The 19,455-nt window shown below is 42.2% G+C and overlaps 1 protein-coding gene across 1 annotated transcript; it reads right to left on the bottom strand.

The window, feature by feature from the left end:
- Positions 1-345: 345 nt before the first annotated feature.
- On the bottom strand, positions 346-12,730 carry HRG (histidine rich glycoprotein). The gene is given in 8 exon segments (XM_033211975.1): positions 346-959; positions 962-1,544; positions 3,378-3,479; positions 5,830-5,910; positions 6,907-7,073; positions 8,658-8,748; positions 9,641-9,757; positions 12,474-12,730. Coding segments are annotated over 8 exon segments (1,590 nt in total). The 5' UTR covers positions 12,657-12,730; the 3' UTR covers positions 346-693.
- Between the last annotated feature and the right edge of the window lie 6,725 nt (positions 12,731-19,455).

Genomic DNA, 19,455 nt, shown 5'->3' with positions numbered 1-19,455 from the left:
ATTTATGGTCATGATTCATGTTAGCAAGCTTCTTTGCAATTTATAGCCTGAAGTTTGTTTGCTTCATGACTGAATTTAGAACTTATTTGTCCAAAAGAAAATTTAGATGCCTAGTAATAATCACTAGGAGAGAATTTAGGTCACTTTAATAATAATAAATAGGGAGAGGGTGGGAAGCAGGAGAGCACTCAGAAAAAGAACTAAAGCATGCTGGGCTTAATACCTAGGTGATGGGTTGATAGGTGCAGCAAGCCACCATGGCATGCATTTACCTATATAACAAACCTGCACACCCTGCACATGTGCCCTGGAACTTAGAAAATAAAATGAAATAAATAATAATAATAGTTTCAATACCATACTTTATTGGTATGCCCAGGTATAGCCCAAGCAGTAACAGAGACTCTAGAATTAGAGTTAAGTCCAGGAAAGGAGATTCTGAGTGGCATAGATTTGCCTCAGGTGTTGTAGTGGTGAGTGACAGAATTAACTACTAATTGGCAGCACTGAGTTCTTTCCTCTCCTTTCCATTTGATGTTTCTTCTCAAGCCATCTCTTTTCCCATTCACATTTTGCTGCATCTCCAGTATGAAAGCCAGTAGAAAAGAACTGTAATTTTCAAAATTACTGGTCATTTTATTTATGATTCTAATTCAATGTATAATTCATTTTCCTCTTCAAAGGAATCACATTTTATTTTGGAAGTGAGTGTGTGAAAAACGTGGAAACTTGTGGAAACTCACTCTTGAACTTCCCTGGACATAATTCAGAGGCTGACTGAGGAAAGGGCTGAATGTCTGGCTTTAGAGGGTGTTTGTGGTGCGGCAATGGGAAACTGGGAAAATTGGCTTCAGGAAGTGGCAGCACCTCACCTTTCCTTAGAGAAGGGAGTCGGTACACAGATCCAGTTTGTCTGCAATGGAAGGGACGATGTCCTTTACCTGGGCCTCGTCTTCTTAGTGCCCAGGTGGTGGGCCGTGGCCATGGCAATGGTGACATTGGTTATGGGGTGGTGGGTCACAAGGTCCATAATCTTGGAAATCATGGCAGTGGGGATGGTGTCCATGGGGATGCCCATGGGGATGGTGCCTGTGGGGATGGTGTCCATGGGGATGGTGCCCGTGGGGCTGGTGTCCATGGGGATGCTGTCTATGGGTACCGTGTTCGTGAGGATGGTGTGCATGGGGATGGTGTCCATGAGGATGGTGTTCATGGGAATGATGCTTATGAGGATGGAGGTCACTGGAATTATTATTATGAGGATGTATTTGGGTCCCATTCGTGCCAAAAGTGGCATGATGACATCTTGAGCAGGACATGGGCCATAGTGGAGGAGTGCCTTGTGGAAGTGGGGGTCCATGTAAGTGATCTCTTTCATCTGGAGGAGGTGGGCGTCCATGTTCGTGTGGTTCATGGGGATGATGATGATCTCTGGATCCATGGGGCTTGAATAGAGACTTGGTGGTGGTAGAAGAATGCTCATGCCCACCCCAGTGGAAGGGATGTCTCAAATGAGGCGGTACACCATTGATGTTCCCATGTTCCTGGAAAAGGACACAGAAAAGTGCCTATCGTCATGGAACATAAAAGGAGATGTTAGATACTTGACTCGATTTACACCAACGACTCCCAGATCATAGATTCCACAAATCAATTTTAAAAGGATAACAAAAAAGGATTCTCAAATTGTTATCTAGCCCAGTTGATATTTAAAATATAAATATAAGTATCATTTACCACCATTATTGTTTCACAAAAGAAACGATTTTTTTTTCTAAGACTGAGTCTCACTCTGTCACCCAGTCTGGAGTGCAGTGGTGCGATCTCTGCTCATTGCAACGTCCACCTCTCTGGTTCAAGCAATTCTCCTACCTCAGCCTCCCATGTAGCTGGGACCACAGGCCCAAGCCACCATGCCCACCTAATTTGTTTTTCCTTTTTTTGAGACAGAGTCTCGCTCTGTTGCCCAGGCTCCTAATTTGTGTATTTTTAGTAGAGATGGGTTTTACCATGTTCAATTCCTTGTTTCAAGTGATCCACCCATCCCAGCCTCAAAGTGCTGGGATTGCAGGTGTGAGCCACCACGCCTAGCCTGGAAGGAAATTTTGATTAAAAAAAGAAAAGAAAAAGAGCCAGAAACACAATATCAGAGTAAAGGATTGTCCTTTAGATGGATAAATGTTAAATATAAAAAACTCCACTACCTTTATTTTTTTTTCATTTTTACTACACAGAGTGGTGAAACAATATTATCACCTGGCACCCATGTGTAGACCAACACTGGAAAACTAGTGCCTTATAACTGATATTCTTAACTGAGACTTGACGGTATCAATGTCCCTTACTCCTAAAGGCTGAACACTTGACCTCTTCTCTCTCTTCCCTGTTCCGAGTTTAATTTTTAAAAAATAGCTACAGAGGCTGGGCGTGGTGGCTCACGTCTGCAATCCCAGAACTTTGGGAGGCCGAGGGAGGTGGATCACCTGAGGTTGGGAGTTTGAGACCAGCCTGACCAACATGCAGAAACCCTGTCTCTACTAAAAATGCAAAATTAGCCAGGCGTGGTGTTGCATGCCTGTAATCCCAGCTACTCAGGAGGCTGAGGTAGGAGAATCGCTTAAACCCAGGAGGCGGAGGTTGCGATGAGCTGAGATGGCACCATTGCACCCCAGCCTGGGCAACAAGAGCGAGACTCCGTCTCAGAAAAAAAAAAAAAAAGACAGAGCCATGTTCGTGGTGACAATCCTGCCCTTTGTTTCTTTTTCTTTTTTTTAAATTTGGGATTGGATGTTTGGATTATTTTCAGTTTTGTTTCTGATATGAAAAATTTCATGAAGCAAATCTTTGTACTCACGTAAAAATAGAAAAAAGATTTCTGAGACAGATGCAAAATATGGTTTTGCATCTCATTTTATATACATTTACATAATAAATTTGAGGCTAATTTATTCCCCTTAGATTCCGTGCCCAATAATACAAGCTTAGGTATGACTAAGTCTCAGCGTCAGAGTCCCGACTACAAGGAGCATTTTCAAATTCATTCAAGTTTGGTTGAATTGGACATGATTTTAATTTTCTGCCAATTGTTACCCCTCTCCAATTCTTGGAAAAGTTTTCATACTTTTTGTGTAAGCTGGCAATTGCACTCCTTTCCCCAGTTGTGGGGTACTCTCTGTATCTTTTCTTGCATGTCTGTCTGTGTCTCTCTTTCTGTCTCTCTCTGTCTCTCTCTCTCTCTCTCTCTCTCTCTCTCTCTCTCACACACACACACACACACACACACCCATACATAGAGCTTTAGGAACCAATAACACTATTTGTGTACATATGTCACTTAATCTGGCACTGCCACGACAAAGTCTGCTTAGACAACCCACCTGAGGGTCGAAGACTTCGCAGTTTATGACAAGGTCTTTCGGACTTTCCAAGTCCAAGGCTTCTACATCATAGAACAAATCTGCTCTGCAGAATCCAAAGACCTACAAAAGAATGAGGAGCCTGTTAGTGTGTGTGTCCAGGTGGTGTGAAGATGACAAGCCGGAGTTAGCTTCCAGACATTCAGAAAAGGAAGAAGTGCTTCAGAAAAATCAGGATAACATGATCAGATAGCCCCACCAGTTGTTCAGCAATCTTTCCTCATCAAGCTTTGGGGGAAGTGCAGATGGCGAAGGGTATCACTCAAGTTGCTGTGTTTTTTTCATGAGCAGGCACCAGCACTGGGCTTCCCAAGGGTGGTGGTGAGGAAGACCACATCATTGCTGCCTTGCCTTTAGGCCAACCCTTCTGCCCTGGAGACCTCAGTTGCCTGTGCCTAGGACAATGAGGAATGGTGCCAAAGAGGGATTTTTACAACTTCAGCGAGTCCCTTGGAGGAAAGTGTTGGACAGGAGGGAATCTGTACGGCATAAAGATGGGTTTTCATGGACATTGTTAAGGCAAGTGTCTGCTGACTCCACTCAAGTATGAGGGCTACAACTGGATGGCACTCCTGTGCTCCAGCTCCTAAACTCACCTGTGAAAGATCGACTAGGACAGGAGGACGGCTGTCTGCTAGAAGAAATTGCTAAGCACCGAGGTTCTGAGTACAGTTTGGGAATCAGAGAGACCTATATTAATCCTGGCTTCTCCATTTCCTAGTTGTCTGAGTTTGGGAAAGTTACAAAAGATTTCTGGAAGTCAGCCATTGTAAAATGGGGATAATACTATGTATTCACAGGTTGTGGGAGGGCTTAATTAAATGAGAGGATGGTGTAAAACACTTACTCCTGAGTCTCCTCTTCAGCTCTGATGCATCAGGTCTGGGGTTACATTATCCATACCAAAAGGGTTTCTTGACCATAGGAATAAGGGAGAGAGGTGTCTTTTCTGGTGGCCACTAAGAAGGATTCTAGACCTGGTTCAGTTTGGATATTAGAACAGCTAACAAAGGTACTAATGGATGGTTTCTCCCTTTTGACCAGGGAGAATGTGCTGTTAAACCTCAGAAAAATCCTGGACTTGACATCGTAATTAAAATTCCATTTCCTAACACTCTCTAGCTAAGTGCCCTTAGGTAAGTGGTTTTAATTTTAGCTCCCCTTGTCACAGGGAAATGTAGGCAGATACTTGCTTTTCCTTGTTAGCAGGATTTTCACGAGGCTCTGACCTGGTAATAATAGATGTGGAGGTGTTTCTTTAACTGTAGATCACCATGCAAATGCCAGGTAGTATTAATAATGTCTCCCTGCAGATACATGGGAATCTATTGGTAAATGATTAGAGGAAAAATCCCACTGAACTTTCTATAAGAATAACTAAGTTTTAATCTCAGCTTGGTTGTCAACATCAGCAAGAGCTTTCCTTTGCTGAGCTTCAGTTGCCTCCTTATTTGTCGAGTGGGATTGTGTGAGTATCAATGACGTGGAATTAATAAAACCACTGGGTGTAGGGCCTTAGTACAAGTTGCTATAGTTCTAACTAAGCCTTTAATCCTAATGAGTTAGCAACTTAGTTTTAAGTTTAGATATATATCATGTATATTATAAAATCATGTTCTTATGGTTCGCTTATGTTCTCTGTGCCTCAGTTTCCCTATCTGCTAATTTGGGAAGAAAGTAGCATCTATCTCATATGGTAGTGTGAGGGTTAATAAATTATCATAGGCTGGGTGTGATGGCTGACGCCTGTAATCCCAGCACTTTGAGAGGCCGAAGTGGGTGGATCACCTGAGGTCAGGAGTTTGAGACCAACCTGACCAACATGGTGAAACCCCATCTCTACTAAAAATACAAAAATTAGCCAGGCATGGTGGTGCATGTCTGTAATCCCAGTTACTCAGGAGGGTGAGGCAGGAGAATCACCTGAACCTGGGAGGCGGAGGTTGCAGTGAGCCGAGATCGCCCCATTGCACTCCATCCTGGGCAACAGGAGCGAAATTCCATCTCAAAAACAAAAGTTATCCTGTGTGTAAATCACTTAGAAGAGTGCCTGGCAAGTACTAAGTGCATCCCAGATGATACTTTGTATTTCACAGACATTTCTTCCTCCTTCTCCTCCTCCTCATTTTCTCTTTCTTCCTCTCCTTCCTCTTCTCCTTCTCCTTCTCTTTCTTCTCCTTCTTCTCCTTCTCCTCCTTCTCCTCCTTCTCCTCCTTCTCCCTCCTCCTTCTCCTCCTCCTCTCCCTCCTCCTCTCCTTCTTCTTCTTCTTCTTCTTCTTCTTCTTCTTCTTCTTCTTCCTCTTCTTCTCTGTGACTCTAGTCAGTGATCACAGACATTTCTTTTTTTTTAATTATTATACTTTAAGTTCTAGGGTACATGTGCACAATGTGCAGGTTTGTTTCTTATACTCACATTGGGGTGTCTGGGGAAATAGTGTCTGGAGCAGTTCCGCACAGAGAAGTCCATGAAGTAACTGGTTCCTTCCCCTTCTCTCTAGAACAGATGGGATCAAAATAGTTTCAAGAACAGACAAAGAAAAGGTAAAAAAGCAGTAGATAACTATAACTACCATTCAATATTTTTTAAGGCAGTATGAGAATTCAAAATCACCAGTATGTGTAATTTTTTAAAATGGTTTCTGCCTTTTAAAAATGTGTCACCTAAGTGATAAGGTGAATACCATTTCACTGAAAAGGTTCAAGTAATAAATACATGATGAAGTAGAGTGTGAAAAATCACTCCTCCTGCACTCCAACTTCTTCCCAGAGTTGTCATTCTCATTTATTTGATGAGTTTCCTCTTCGAGTGTTTTCCTAGATATGTTACACATACACAGGTAGATCTAAGTGTTTCATATAAATGGGTTCATAGTCTAAGTACTGTTCTATAACCTGTGTTTTCCTATACCAATATGTTTTGAAACTCCAGTGGGCATGGGTCCAAATGTTCTTTGAGCAACTGCATAGTACTCATTTCCTTACTTGTATGTAACACAACCTATTTAATGTTGCATTTTCTGAATGCATAGCAAATGTCAACGGTTGCTCTACAAGACAGTTCTGGGTGAAAGCACTTGGGTCCTTGTAGAGCGAGCAGGGAACTGTCTAGCCATAGGCACATTACTGGGTGTTGTGAGGTAGTTTCTCTGAACTTCAGTTTTCCATCATAGTACAAGAGTTAGTACTGGATGGTTTGTAATGACACAACCCTCATATGCTCTTGTCTTTCCCTGATTTCTCTTTAGATTTTCTCTCCTCTCTGTCAGATGTCCACTCCCCCACCCACCCTTCAAAAAATAAAAGTGTTTGAGGAAGGCAATTGTTTGGTATTTTTAAAAATATCTGCTGCCTATCTTTTATGGCCACAAAAGTGACAAATTAAAAGGCAGCTGGTCAATTGAGGCACGTGGAGAGGGTGTGCTGTTCAGTTCCTGCTGCCAGTTTGGAGTCTGGGCCTTCAGACTCCAGCTGAACCTTAGTGGAGACTCACCACTCTTGCAACTCTCTCGATTCGGTCCACTCTGAAAGAGGCAAAGTCATCATTCTCCTCTTTGTACTTCTCAAGGGCTTTGTCGGCTTGCTTTCTGTAACTCTCAGTATCCTCAAAGAAATCTAACAGGACGGGACTATCTTTGGTATTGGCCAGTGCTGAAGAGACTGGAGAAAGAAGATGGCAGTGTCACAGTTAAGGGCTGGAAATGTTAATGGTGGCTTGGTGGCAAGAATGACAGTAACTTTCATTTTACAGATGGGCAAATTGAGGGTTGGAAGAGCTAAGTAACTGCTTCAAGATCAATCAGCCATTTCGCAACAGAGCTAAACTGCTGATTCTTCCTTTGACTCTTTCTGATCCCAATGTCTATGTTGTGACCCCTACTCATGATGCCTTCACCAGTACCACTGACAAGGTGCTAACATATATATACATATGACATTTGCTAATATATAAATATCTATTATCTAATATCTATTATATATTTATATATTATCTAATATATCATATATTTATGTGTTATATAATACATATTATATATTTATGTATTAATATGACATATATTAATATATATATTAAACAATAGAGATGGGGTGGAGCCACATTGTCCAGGCTAGTCTCAAACTTCTGGGCTCAAGCGACTCTCTGGCCTCAGCCTCCCAAAGTGCTGGGATTATAGATGTGAGCCACCGCACCAGGCCACTAATATTTTAATAAGTTCTTCCTGCTGTTGCCAAGGAGGAAGATGGAGCATTAACACAGAGTTTTGCTCAGAGAGAGGAGAAGATACAGATCATCCTTTCTTCAATGCAACCTCCTGTGGCAGTAGCTTGCATTTTTGTATGAATATCATATTTGGATTTGCTATTTTAAAAAGGAATTCTGTGATAATTCTTTCTGAAAATGTAAATAAAAAGGGTATGGAGGCCGGGCTTGGTGGCTCACACCTGTAATCCCAGCACTTTGGGAGGCCAAGGTGGCAGATCACCTGAGGTCAAGAGTTTGAGACCAGCCTGACCAACACGGAGAAACTCCATCTCTACTAAAAATACAAAATGAGTTGGGTGTGGTAGCATATGCCTGTAATCCCAGCGACCTGGGAGGCTGAGACAGGAGAATTACTTGAACCTGGGAGGCGGAGGTTGCAGTGAGCCGAGATCACACTATTGCACTTCAGCCTGGGCAACAAGAGTGACACTCCATCTCAAAAATAAAAATAAATAAAAAATAAATAAATGCTATGGAATTTAGAGTTAACACTCCTGGGATAGTGTCACATCTTCACAATATCTTGGCTTTGTTCTCGAGGCCAAGTCATTTAACCTCTTTGAGCGTCAATTATTTTGTCTTAAGTAGAAAGTGTCATAATCTTTACTTCATAGTCCCAAGACTTTACTTCCTCCCAAGACTATACAACTGCCAGATGATGACTCAGGCTAAAGCAAGTCTGACTCCAAAGCCTATATCTATAATCATGCTAACCTACCTCTCCTAAATCTCTATTTTCATGTATTGAATTTCTTTAAAGGAAAGTGTACCAGTACCAGGGGAAACTTGTCTCCCTTCTATTATCTGGAGAATGAATAATAATGAAGTCTATGAAGGTTTTTTTTTCATATACATCATAGATGTACATGAATACATCTGAATATATATGAATACATATGTACATAGATGAGACAAATACCACTGTGTGATTGAATTTGTATTAATCAAGAATTAATTAGCAATTTAACAGATTACCATACCAGAACTTGTGGTGCAGTTAAAGTCAATCACTCTGAGATCCTGAGATTCATGGGAATGTCCTGTAGCTATTACCTTACATTGTCCGATCACCTGTAAAAAAGAGGTTCTTGAGGACTTGCTGAGTCATTGCATCCTGCCTTACTCAGGTCGGATGTGAAAGAGCAAAAAGGTGATGCAACATCCTCCTACTGTTCATTTAAAACACATTTCTTTCATCAAAGCTTGTCTCAAACTGTGCATTTTCTTAGTCAGTTTCTGTATGCTGCATCCTGTTGGAACTCAAAATCCTCAGGAGAACCAGCAAGAAACTATTTAAAGCATCATGACCATACCCCAAACATTTTCAAGGGAAAAAGTGGTGAAACTCCAAGGAGTGTGAACCTCTTATTTTCTGGAAGTGAAATCTTGAATCTCTGCTTATTCATCTTCATGTTCTCCACCTGTGTCAGAGAGCCTGGCATTTGAGTACCCACCTCCCACATGCAAAGCCAGATCTTATTCCTCAGTGTATATCGTGGGCGCCGAACAAGACCCAATTCCTCACTGCAAGTAATCCCTTTGGCCATTCCTGAAAATAGGACCATTGTTCATAGGACACAATTACAAGTTCATAGATTCTCATACCTGTAGACTGTCAAGAGTGGAAGGCCTTTAGAGTCCATGAATTCCTAAACTCACTTCTTATTTTACAGTCAAAAAACACCAAAGTGGAGGGATGTTATTAGGTGATTTGCCCAAAAGGACTCACAGCTGGTTATGCTCTTTGATGGGAACACACACCCTGCTGAGTTGTCCTGAACTGGGTTCCCAGGAAAGACTCTCAAGAGTATCGCTCAAGGTTAACATCATTTTGGTGAATCTCAAGGCAAAAGCTGCCCTTTCTCTTCTACTGTGTTAGCCCAGGCATTGGCTGCCCTGAGTGAACAGAGTAGATAGAAAATAAGAATGATAAGAGCAGAGCGAAGGTGCTCTCTTTACTTACTATTTCAGATGGACGTCTGGAATCAGGTGGCTCACAGTCATTCCAGTGTTTCCTGGATAGGACCAAGCAGTCAGATTCTTGCACATCTAAGGTTAAGTAATATACCATTGCATTTTCCTGAGGAATGCCAAAAGCAACATGTGAGTAGCACATGGAAACCTGGTGGTTTTTTTTGAAATTTATTAAAGCTATATATTTATTACTAAAACAGAATTCCTATTCCTCTCACTGTCTTTGCAATTGCCCTACCTTTGTGTCATTTGATCTATTGATTCCAATACATAATTTCAATGAGCTATTTCCAAAACTTCTTTTTAAGTGGTCCTGATGTGTCTTCTACCCATAAACTTTAAGAAGCGATCACTAAATGGCAGTGGTGGTTTAGTGGAGGTGTCATCACCTATACATGCCTAGAAGTGTAAGTCATGACGACCTCATCAGGGCCTCCAATCTGTCCTTGTAGTTGTGTCCTCTTGCCCAGCTCTATTACTGATCATGGGATTTTCTGCCTTGATGTCGCTTTGCCCAAAGCTAAACGCTCTCTCTTCTCTTACAAACCAGCTGCCTCTCCACTTCCCTTGTCTTTGTCAGTGCCACCACTAACAACATATTGCCTTAGACTCTGGGGTAAAACATGTAAACCTGTGAGATGTCTTCCTTGTCCTTGCTATTGCTATCCAGTACCAGGCCTTGAATGGTCTTTCTTGGCAACGTCTCTCATGTCTATTCCTCAGTCTCATTTCCTTGACTCCCACTACCCAGGTCTAACCCTTGTTCTTTCATTCCTGAATACATAAATAGCTTTCTACTTCATGTCCCTGTCTCTTGCCTCAGTTTCCCCAGGCACATCAGGTCCCCTCCCCACCCACCCGCTCTCTACCCTAGCTCTCAGAGGTAGCTCTGTGCTGATGCATCCTATACCCTAATATGTGTCGACGAGCCTGGCATGGGACTAATGGTCACTGAATTACTGGTTGAGTCCTAAACTCCTGCACACCTGTTCTCTGCAACCCAGAGTGCCTCTCTGATGCTTTCAGAAGGGTAAATTGTCTTCTGTAGTACTCCTCGTCTGCCCTCCTTAATTTCAGTTTTTCCATCAGAGGGAGAGTAGGTTATCTGGGGAGCTTAGAGGCAGGCTTCATGTCTCTCTATAATGTCTATCAGCTCCTCTAGTCCAGTTTAGGTAGGTGTGTAATCTAAGTGAAGACAGCTTGTTTCACCTCAAGACAAGCCCACAGGCTTGGCTCCCACCTGATGGCTGCTCCAGAGCCCACATGGAACTTCTGAAGCCCACCTGTTTATATTAAATGGCTCCCTAACACCCTTCTTCCTGATTCCACACCCACCTAGAAGTGGTGGTGCCAGGAATTCACCAGGAACACCTTTATCCAGACCTGTTCAAATCCTACCCATGCATCATTACACAGTGGAAGCCTCCTCCCATCCAGTCTTACTAGATCTCCCCTCATTAAACTGCCCGAGTACATTTACCACTCCTTTGGCCACTTGGCTATTGTTGGAGTTCAGGACATGGTACCTCAAAGTATGGTACTTTGGCATGCTGAGTCCTTTGAACTGAAGGAAATGGGAAGGGCCTCAGTAGCAAGATCTGTCTGACCTTCTGCCCTTTGTTCTCCTACTCTGCTTTCTCCCCCAAGGCAAGTCATAGAAATTAAAATTTCTCTTCTCCAGGGCAGGTCACAGACAGCAAAATCCCTCTCCCCGAAAGCATCCATAAATCCTAAAATATGAATCTAACCTTCCCCCTGCGTCTTTCTTTGTAGGAGCTGGCCATGAAGAAATTCTCTGACCTACTCTGTTTGATAGTAGGTCCTCAGATCCGCATTCCAGAGGGATCCCGTCTCATACTTGGGAGCCAGAAATGCCACACAGAGAGGCCATGAAGAACTCAAACAGACAAGCCTTGTTGGGTCCTTCTTTCAGTCTATGACTCTTAGATTACAGCCTTTTGTCCCATCACACTTCTGCATTCTGCACACTCTTCGTGGATTCTAAGTATGCAAGTGGCCAGTTTCTTTGGATATCTGAGTCTTCATTTGTGAAGACTCCTGTGTCAGGTAAACTTTGGATTAAATAAAGTTGTATGTTTTCTTCTTCTTCTTCTTCTTCTTTTTGAGATGGAGTCTAGCTCTGTTGCCCAGGCTGGAGTGCAGTGACACCATCTCGACTCACTGCAACCTCTGCCTCCCGAGTTCAAGCGATTCTGCTGCCTCAGCCTCCTGAGTAGCTGGGATTACAGGCGTGCACCACCATGCCCAGCTAATTTTCGTATTTTTAGTAGAGACAGGGTTTCACCATGTTGGCCAGGCTGGTCTTGAACTCCTGACCTCATGATCTGCCTGCCTTGGCCTCTCAAAGTGCTGGGATTACAGGCGTGAGCCACCGCGCCTGGCCTCGTCTACCAGTTTTATTTCAGGCTAAGTTAAGAGCCTTAGGAGGGTTGAGAAAACTTTGCCTTCTCTCTAGTTTATCCGAGTAACTTACAAAGTTTGCCTGTATGTGCCAGCATATTATTATTGCCTGGAGGCCAAGGCCCATAGTTTATTCTAATGTTTCTCTGGCAGTACTTAGCACATAACTGGGCTCAGCATAAACGCTTATACGTACCCACAAATCGAATCATAGTTAAGGGCACACTAATAACAAATCTTAGTTTGAAGGAAAAGAGAACAATTTCGAGTAGCCACAGAAACCAAACAAAAAACTCTGACAAAAGCCATTCATTGTGCAAAGCAGTAAGCCTAGGGGGTAGAGTCACATTTGCTCCCATGCATAATCTCCCAACTCAGCTCTGCCAATGGCAGTTCCTCACCACTTTGTCCAAGTGGGCATCAGCAACCCGCAGCAATTGGAAAAGGTAGCCATCCCATCGCCTTTTATTGATCAGGTCTACAGCTTTCTCAGCCTCCGGCTCAATAGCGCTGCAGTTGGTGGGACTCACAGCACACGAATCCTGCAGTGTGATCAAAAGCAGTGCTGCAATGAGCGTCTTCATTTTGTTAAACCATCCCTTGCTATGATCTGCCACTGCAGAGAATTTTATACAGACTTTCTGAAACACACGCAATTGATTAAACAAAACCTTGATACATTTTTGTTGTGTAACTGGGGGTGTTCACCTTGACCCTGGGTTCAAATAAACATCAACAAGCTGTAAATGATTAGTGGGTCTTGGGGACAGAAAGTTGAGAAATGCTGCTGCTGAGTGGATGGAACTGTGATCTGCACAAATCTGGATTTTTCTAGTAGATAGCAGATCTAAAGTATGTCTTTGAACGTAAGCAGTGCCTATACTGGTGTAGGGAGTGGGGCTAGGGGCAATTTTCCTCTATCTGCCTGTCTGTCTCAGCTGGAAATCTCCATCATCAGTCAGTGGATTGATGGATCAAGGCACTAAAACTCCTCAGTAGAAGGCAGCTGCATTATCTAAGGGAGGGAACATGTTAAACAGGTACCATTATAAAAAGGAAGTGACTTCAGGTAAAATAGAATAATGAAGAGGCTGTCATTTTGAAGTCAGATCTGAATTTCCAACCTGGCTCTATTACTTTCCTACTGTGTAATGCTGGGTAAGCAACAAAACTTCTCTGATTCTTAGTTTCCTCGTGTCTGTGAGAGTCTGCAGTAATGTCTCTCAGGCTTGGCTTCATATTAGAATCACCCCGGGAGCTTTAAAAAGTCCTGATGTCAAGGACTTCCTCCAGGACAATTTAATCAAAATCTCTGAGAGTGGACTTTGGTATTGGTAGTTTTAAAACTCCTAAGTAATCCAGTGTGTGCGGTCAAGGTTGAGAATTACTGGGATTCTAGAGAGAACCGAAGAGAGGGAAAGGATTTGAAGAGAGAACAAAAAGGGAGGTATATGAAAAGTAGATCTCATTTCCACAAGTCGCAGGGTTAGTGAGTGCAACATGTTTTGAATACTGTTTGTGACTGAACTTTTAATGTCAGTAACCCTGGCTTTTAAATACCCAATGGGACCAGTCCAGAGTAACGGAGAATGACAGGAATGTATGGAATCTGGTCAAGGTGCTATTAAGAGGCTCCAACCCAGTGGGGAAGGGGAAAGCTATTGATTAAAACAAAAACTATTTTGAGTTTTTGTTATTATGAGTTGAATTCCTTAATGAAGCTTTTCTATTATGGCTATATTGGCTGCACCCTAAATGGGGTGTCCTGGGTGAACCAAATGCTGGTGTAGGAAAAGGAATGGGAATGTTGAGGGGATGGGAAGAGGCATCAAGAGCAGGAATATAATTTTCCTACTGTACTGTTCTGCTGAAGCTAAGGAGTACCTCAGGGATCCATGCATCCTCTTCCTTTACTGAATCTTAAAGAGCCATACAGTACTAATGATGCCATTCTGGCAACTGGAGTGGCTTCAGGGGAGACAGCACATTAAGGGTGCTGGGATGGTAATGGTTGGGAGGAAGCTGAATGGTAGTAAGAGAGACACTCTGTCCTGAGAACCTTGATCCAGGAAGTGACATTTGGCTTTGGGGATGGTTCCTATTAAGCATTTAGGGAACTAGAGAGTGGCCTCAGATGGAAGTGCTGCCTTTACACAGTCTGGGCAGACTGGGCGGGTAGAATATTCATCTTCACCTTTTTGTTTTGTTTTTTTTTGAGACAGAGTCTCACTTTCTCTGTTGCCCAGGCTGGAGTACAGTGGTGCCATCTCGGCTCACTGCAACCTCCGCCTCCCAGGTTCAAGCAATTCTTCTGTCTCAGCCTCCCGAGTGCTGTGACTACAGATGCCCACCACCACACCTGGCTAAATTTTGTATTTTTAGTAAAGACAAGGTTTCACCATATTGGTTGGGCTGATCTCGAACTCCTGACCTCAGGTGATCCACCTGCCTCGGCCTCCCATAGCTCTGTGATTATAGGAATGAGCCACTGTGCCCTGCTGTCTTCACATTTTCATTCTGCATTTAGGTTATTTCTGTGTGTCCTGGATATTTTACCAGAAAAAAGAGTTAGCTAACGAATTTTTATTCTTTAAACCTTTTTGACTCATAATAGAACACATGCTTTTTGCAAAAAATGTAGAAAATACAAAAAGCATAAAGAAAATTCACCTCTAATTCTACAACCATAAGGAAAACCAACTATTTATAATGCATAATTGCTTCATATACTTTTTGCTATTTGAATATATGTAATATATATGTTTTGCATCATTAGAATTATTCTGTACATACAGATGTTTCTTTCCTTCCACTGTAGTTGAGTATGTATTTACTTATAACCTCTATTTTTTTTCAGGTATTAGTAGAAACCATATAAGCTTTATAAATGTTTTTGTGTTTCTATAGGATTTTAAATTTTTGAATTATTTTAAGTATATAATTTTTAGTCATAAACATAATCCCTGCACAAAGTAAAAAAGCAAACAATATTTTAGAATATTGTAAAATAAAAATTAAGTCTCTTTCCTCCATTCTTCACCTCCCAAATCCTTTCCCAAGAGAAGGACTTTTAACAATCCCTTGCTATATATGGTTTAAATACTGTATTTTCCCTTAAGGGTATACCATGAGGACTTTCTCAGATCATTAAATATTCTTCAGAAAGATTATTTTTGAGATTACGTAATATTGCATGTTATATGTGTTAATGTATTCAACATTCCCCAATTTTTGGCCATGCATATTGTTTCCAATTATTTGTTCTTATAAAAAAAGAATGAGTTCATGTCCTTTATAGGGACATGGATGAAGCTGGAAACCATCATTCTCAGCAAACTATCGCAAGGACAAAAAACCAAACACCATGGCCGGGCGCGGTGGCTCACGCCTGTAATCCCAGCACTTTGGGAGGCCGAGGCGGGCGGATCACAAGGTCAGGAGATTGAGACCATCCTGGCTAACACAGTGAAACCTCGTCTCTACTAAAAATACAAAACATTAGCCGGGCGTGGTGGCGGGCGCCTGTAGTGCCAGCTACTCAGGAGGCTGAGGCAGGAGAATGGTGTGAACCCGGGAGGCGGAGTTGCAGTGAGCCAAAAGCGTGCCACTGCACTCTAGCCTGGGTGACAGAGCGGGACACTGCCTCAAAAATAAACAAACAAAACAAACAAATAAACAAACAAACAAAATAAACCAGTGTTCTCACTCATAGGTGGGAATTGAACAATGAGAACACTTGGACACAGGAAGGGGAACATCACACACGGTGGCCTGTCATGGGGTGGAGGGAGGGGGGAGGGATAGCATTAGGAGATATACCTAATGTAGATGACGAATTAATGGGTGCAGCACTCGAGCATTTTTTTCAGATGTTCATTCACCAACATTATACTAGAACTTAAAGTATAATAATAATATAAATAAATAAATGCTACAGTGGACCTCTTTGTAAATCTCTGACTATTTCTTTGAGAATCACTAGACTGGTTGACAGAATTTTATGACATTTGATTTTTTTGTAATAGGAGTCACTTTTTAAAGAAAATGCAGTTTTTATCAGGCTTAATGTATCTATTTTGTTAATTTACTTTAAAAATGGGCTTTAATTTTTAGAGCAGTTTTAGGTTGACAGTACAACTGAGTGGCTAGTATAGAGTTCCTATGCAGCCCCTACATATTCCCCTCACACTCACAGCCTCCCCTACTATAAACCTCTGAACACTAGCAATGCATTTGTTACAGCTGATGAACTTACAGAGACCCATAGTTATAACCTAAAGTCTATGACTTACATTAGCGTTCACCCTTGATGTTGCACATCTGTGGGTTTTGACAAATATAGAATGAAATGTATCCACCATTGTAGCAGCATACAGATTAGCTTCGCTGACTAAAAATCCTCTGTGCTCCACATATTCCATCCCTGTCTCCTTGCTAACCACTGGCAACCAGTGATCTTTTTACTGTCTTCATAATTTTGCCTTTTCCAAAACGTCATATGGTTGGAACCATACAGTATTTAATCTTTTCAGATTGCTTTCTTTCACTCAGTAATATGTATTTAAGCTTCCTCTATGTCTTTTTATGACTTGATATTTGTATTCCTTTTTAGTGCCAAATAATATTCCATTGTCAGGATTTACTTATCACTCACCTGGTGAAGGACGGTTTGTTGCTTCCAAATTTCAGCAATTATGAGCAGATCTGCTATGAATATCCATGTGTGGGTTTTTGTATGGACATAATTTTCACATCATTTGGGTAAATACCAAGGAGTGTGACTACTGGATCATATTATAAGAGTATGTTAAGTTTTGAAAGTAACTGTCAAACTGTCTTCCAAAGTGGCTGTACATTTGCATTCCCAGCAGCAATGAATGAGAAGTTCCTTTTGCTCCATATCCTTGCCACCATTTGGTATTGTCAGTGTTCTAGATTTTGGCCATTCTGACAGATATGTAGTGGTATCTCATTGTTGTTATAATTTGCATTTCTTTGATGACATATGAAGTTCACTGAAGTTCAGCATTTTTACAGATGTTCATTCACTATTTTTTTTTTTTTTTGGTGAGGTTTAAATCTTTTGCTCATTTTTATTTTTATTTTTTTAACTTCTATTTTTAAATCCATGGGTACATGTGCACATTTGTTATATAGGTAAACTCATGTCACAGGGGTTTGTTGTACAGATTATTTGTCATGCAAGTACTAAGCCTAGTACCAAACAGTCATTTTCTTCTGATCCTCTCCTTCCTCCCACCCTCCACCTTTGAGTAGGCCCCAGTGTGTGTTGTTTCCCTCTATGTGTACATGTGTTCTCATTATTTAGCTCCTACTTATAAGTGAGAGCGTGCAGTATTTGGTTTTCTGTTCCTGCATTAGTTTGCTAAGGATAATAATCTTCAGCTCCATCCATGTTACTGCGAAAGACACGATCTCATTTTTTTTTAAATGCTTTGCCCATTTTCAAAGTGGGTTGTTCATTTTCCTCTTGTTGAATATGTTCATTTTAAACATTCAGCAGAGGTAACTCTTAATATTATATAACTAGAAATACTCAGCTCCTGAAATTTTGTTGTAGAAGATTAGTGTTAGCAATTACAAACTACTGATGACTTGAATGCAAGAGCCTCAGATCAGTAATAAATGCAGCATTTTGCAACTATTGACAAGGATGCAGATTAGCTTGTCTGCATGGAGTCTGCAGAGTAAGAAAAAAAAGATCAAGGACTGAAAGCCAGAGAAACAGCATCTAAGAGATGAGCCAGAGAAGAGGAGCCCAAGGTGGGATATGAGGGGGAGTGGTCAGAAAAGTAGAAGAAAAACCTAGAGGATGTGGACAAAGTCTCCTTAAAAAAGTCTGAAGAACAAGCAAGGTCAGCATTGTCAGATGCTTGAAAGTGTAAGTAAAAGTGAACAGATTTTTTTTTTAATTTAAAATAAAAGATTGTGAGGGAACACCAAGTCAGTGGGTTATAGGAAAAGAGATGGATTCACGTTACAGTGACCTAAGGAATGAGGAGGTGGTGGGGCAGTGGCAAGCATGGGAACAATCTAGTTTTTCATGAATTAAGCCATGGAAAGAGAAAGGAGGTGGTAGGTAGAAGGAGAAACAAAGTCTGAGGCCCTTCCCCATCCTTTTACCAGTAGAGAAGGGCCTTATAGAACACCCCTTGGGAAACCCCAGTTGAGGCTCCTAATGGTTTCTCTCTGTTGGCCTCAGGCCCATCCTTTAACTTTCTCTGCCTGGTCTTGTCTCCTAGGCTGACTCCGGGAAATTGAATAACCCAAGCTCTCCCTGCTGGTTAATTTACTACTGAGTTCAAAGAGCCACTGGGAGGAGGAGACTTGAAGGAAGCAGGAAAGTAGGGAGAGGGGAGGGTGCTTATTCCCTGCTCCTTCCCGCTTCAGCACTGGGTTCTGCAGGGGCTGCAGCCCTCCACCAGGGCGGCTCCTGCAGGTGGCTTCTCCACAGGATAGTTCCAACAGAGCAGAGAAGCCAGCCACTCCTGCTCCTGCTCAGCCTCAGGTGGTGAAGACTCCCTGCTGACGCTGTTGTCCGGGTGCCTCAGCATCCCTTGACCTCCCCTTCACCTGAGCCACAAGCCTTCACTAAAGGTCCCTTCACTGAAGTCTTTTTCTTTTTTTGAAACGGAGTCTAGATCTGTTACCCAGGCTGGCGGTGTACACTGGCATGATCTCAGCTCACTGCAACCTCCACCTCCCAGGTTCAAGTGATTCTCCTGCCTCAGCCTCCCAAGTAGCTGGGATTACAGACGTGTACCACCATGCCTGGATAATTTTTGTATTTTTAGCAGAGACAGAGTTTCACCATGTTGGCCAGGCTGGTCTCGAACTCCTGACCTCCAGTGATCTGCCTGCCTCAGCCTCCCAAAGTGCTGGGATTACAGGCGTGGGCCAACATGCTGGGCCAACTGAAGTCTTTTTAGTTGAGTCACCTGAGTACAGTTCTTCTTTCAGACCCTGACCAACAGGGTATAAGACCCCATATGATACCCTCACATAATCACTTCCTTCTTACGAGAAGTAGATAAGAGGAGCAGAGTGTGAATATTGTCTACTTCTCTTATGCTAATTACGCCGAGACCTGTGTGCCTCTTCTAATAGCCGCCAGGATAAAGGACAATAGCTGCATCTGCAAATTCTCTGTCAAAATGTCCAAGGTCTTATCTGGTGTGCATGTGTGCATGTGCGCATATGTATTACTGAATGAGGGGAAATTGGTCCTGCAGTGTTTGAAAGATGGAAAACGTAGACTATAATTGAATGCTATGATGGACCCTCCTCTATCTGTCCTAGAGAAATTGTAACAGTGATAAGAACTGTCACGGTCTGCTGCTCCCACAGTGTCTAGCACAGGCC

The sequence above is a fragment of the Trachypithecus francoisi genome, unplaced genomic scaffold, assembly GCF_009764315.1.
Source record: "Trachypithecus francoisi isolate TF-2019V2 unplaced genomic scaffold, Tfra_2.0 Lachesis_group0, whole genome shotgun sequence".
NCBI lineage: Eukaryota > Metazoa > Chordata > Mammalia > Primates > Cercopithecidae > Trachypithecus > Trachypithecus francoisi.
Note: the sequence above shows the minus strand (reverse complement) of the source record. Positions and strands in the feature narration are given on the sequence as shown.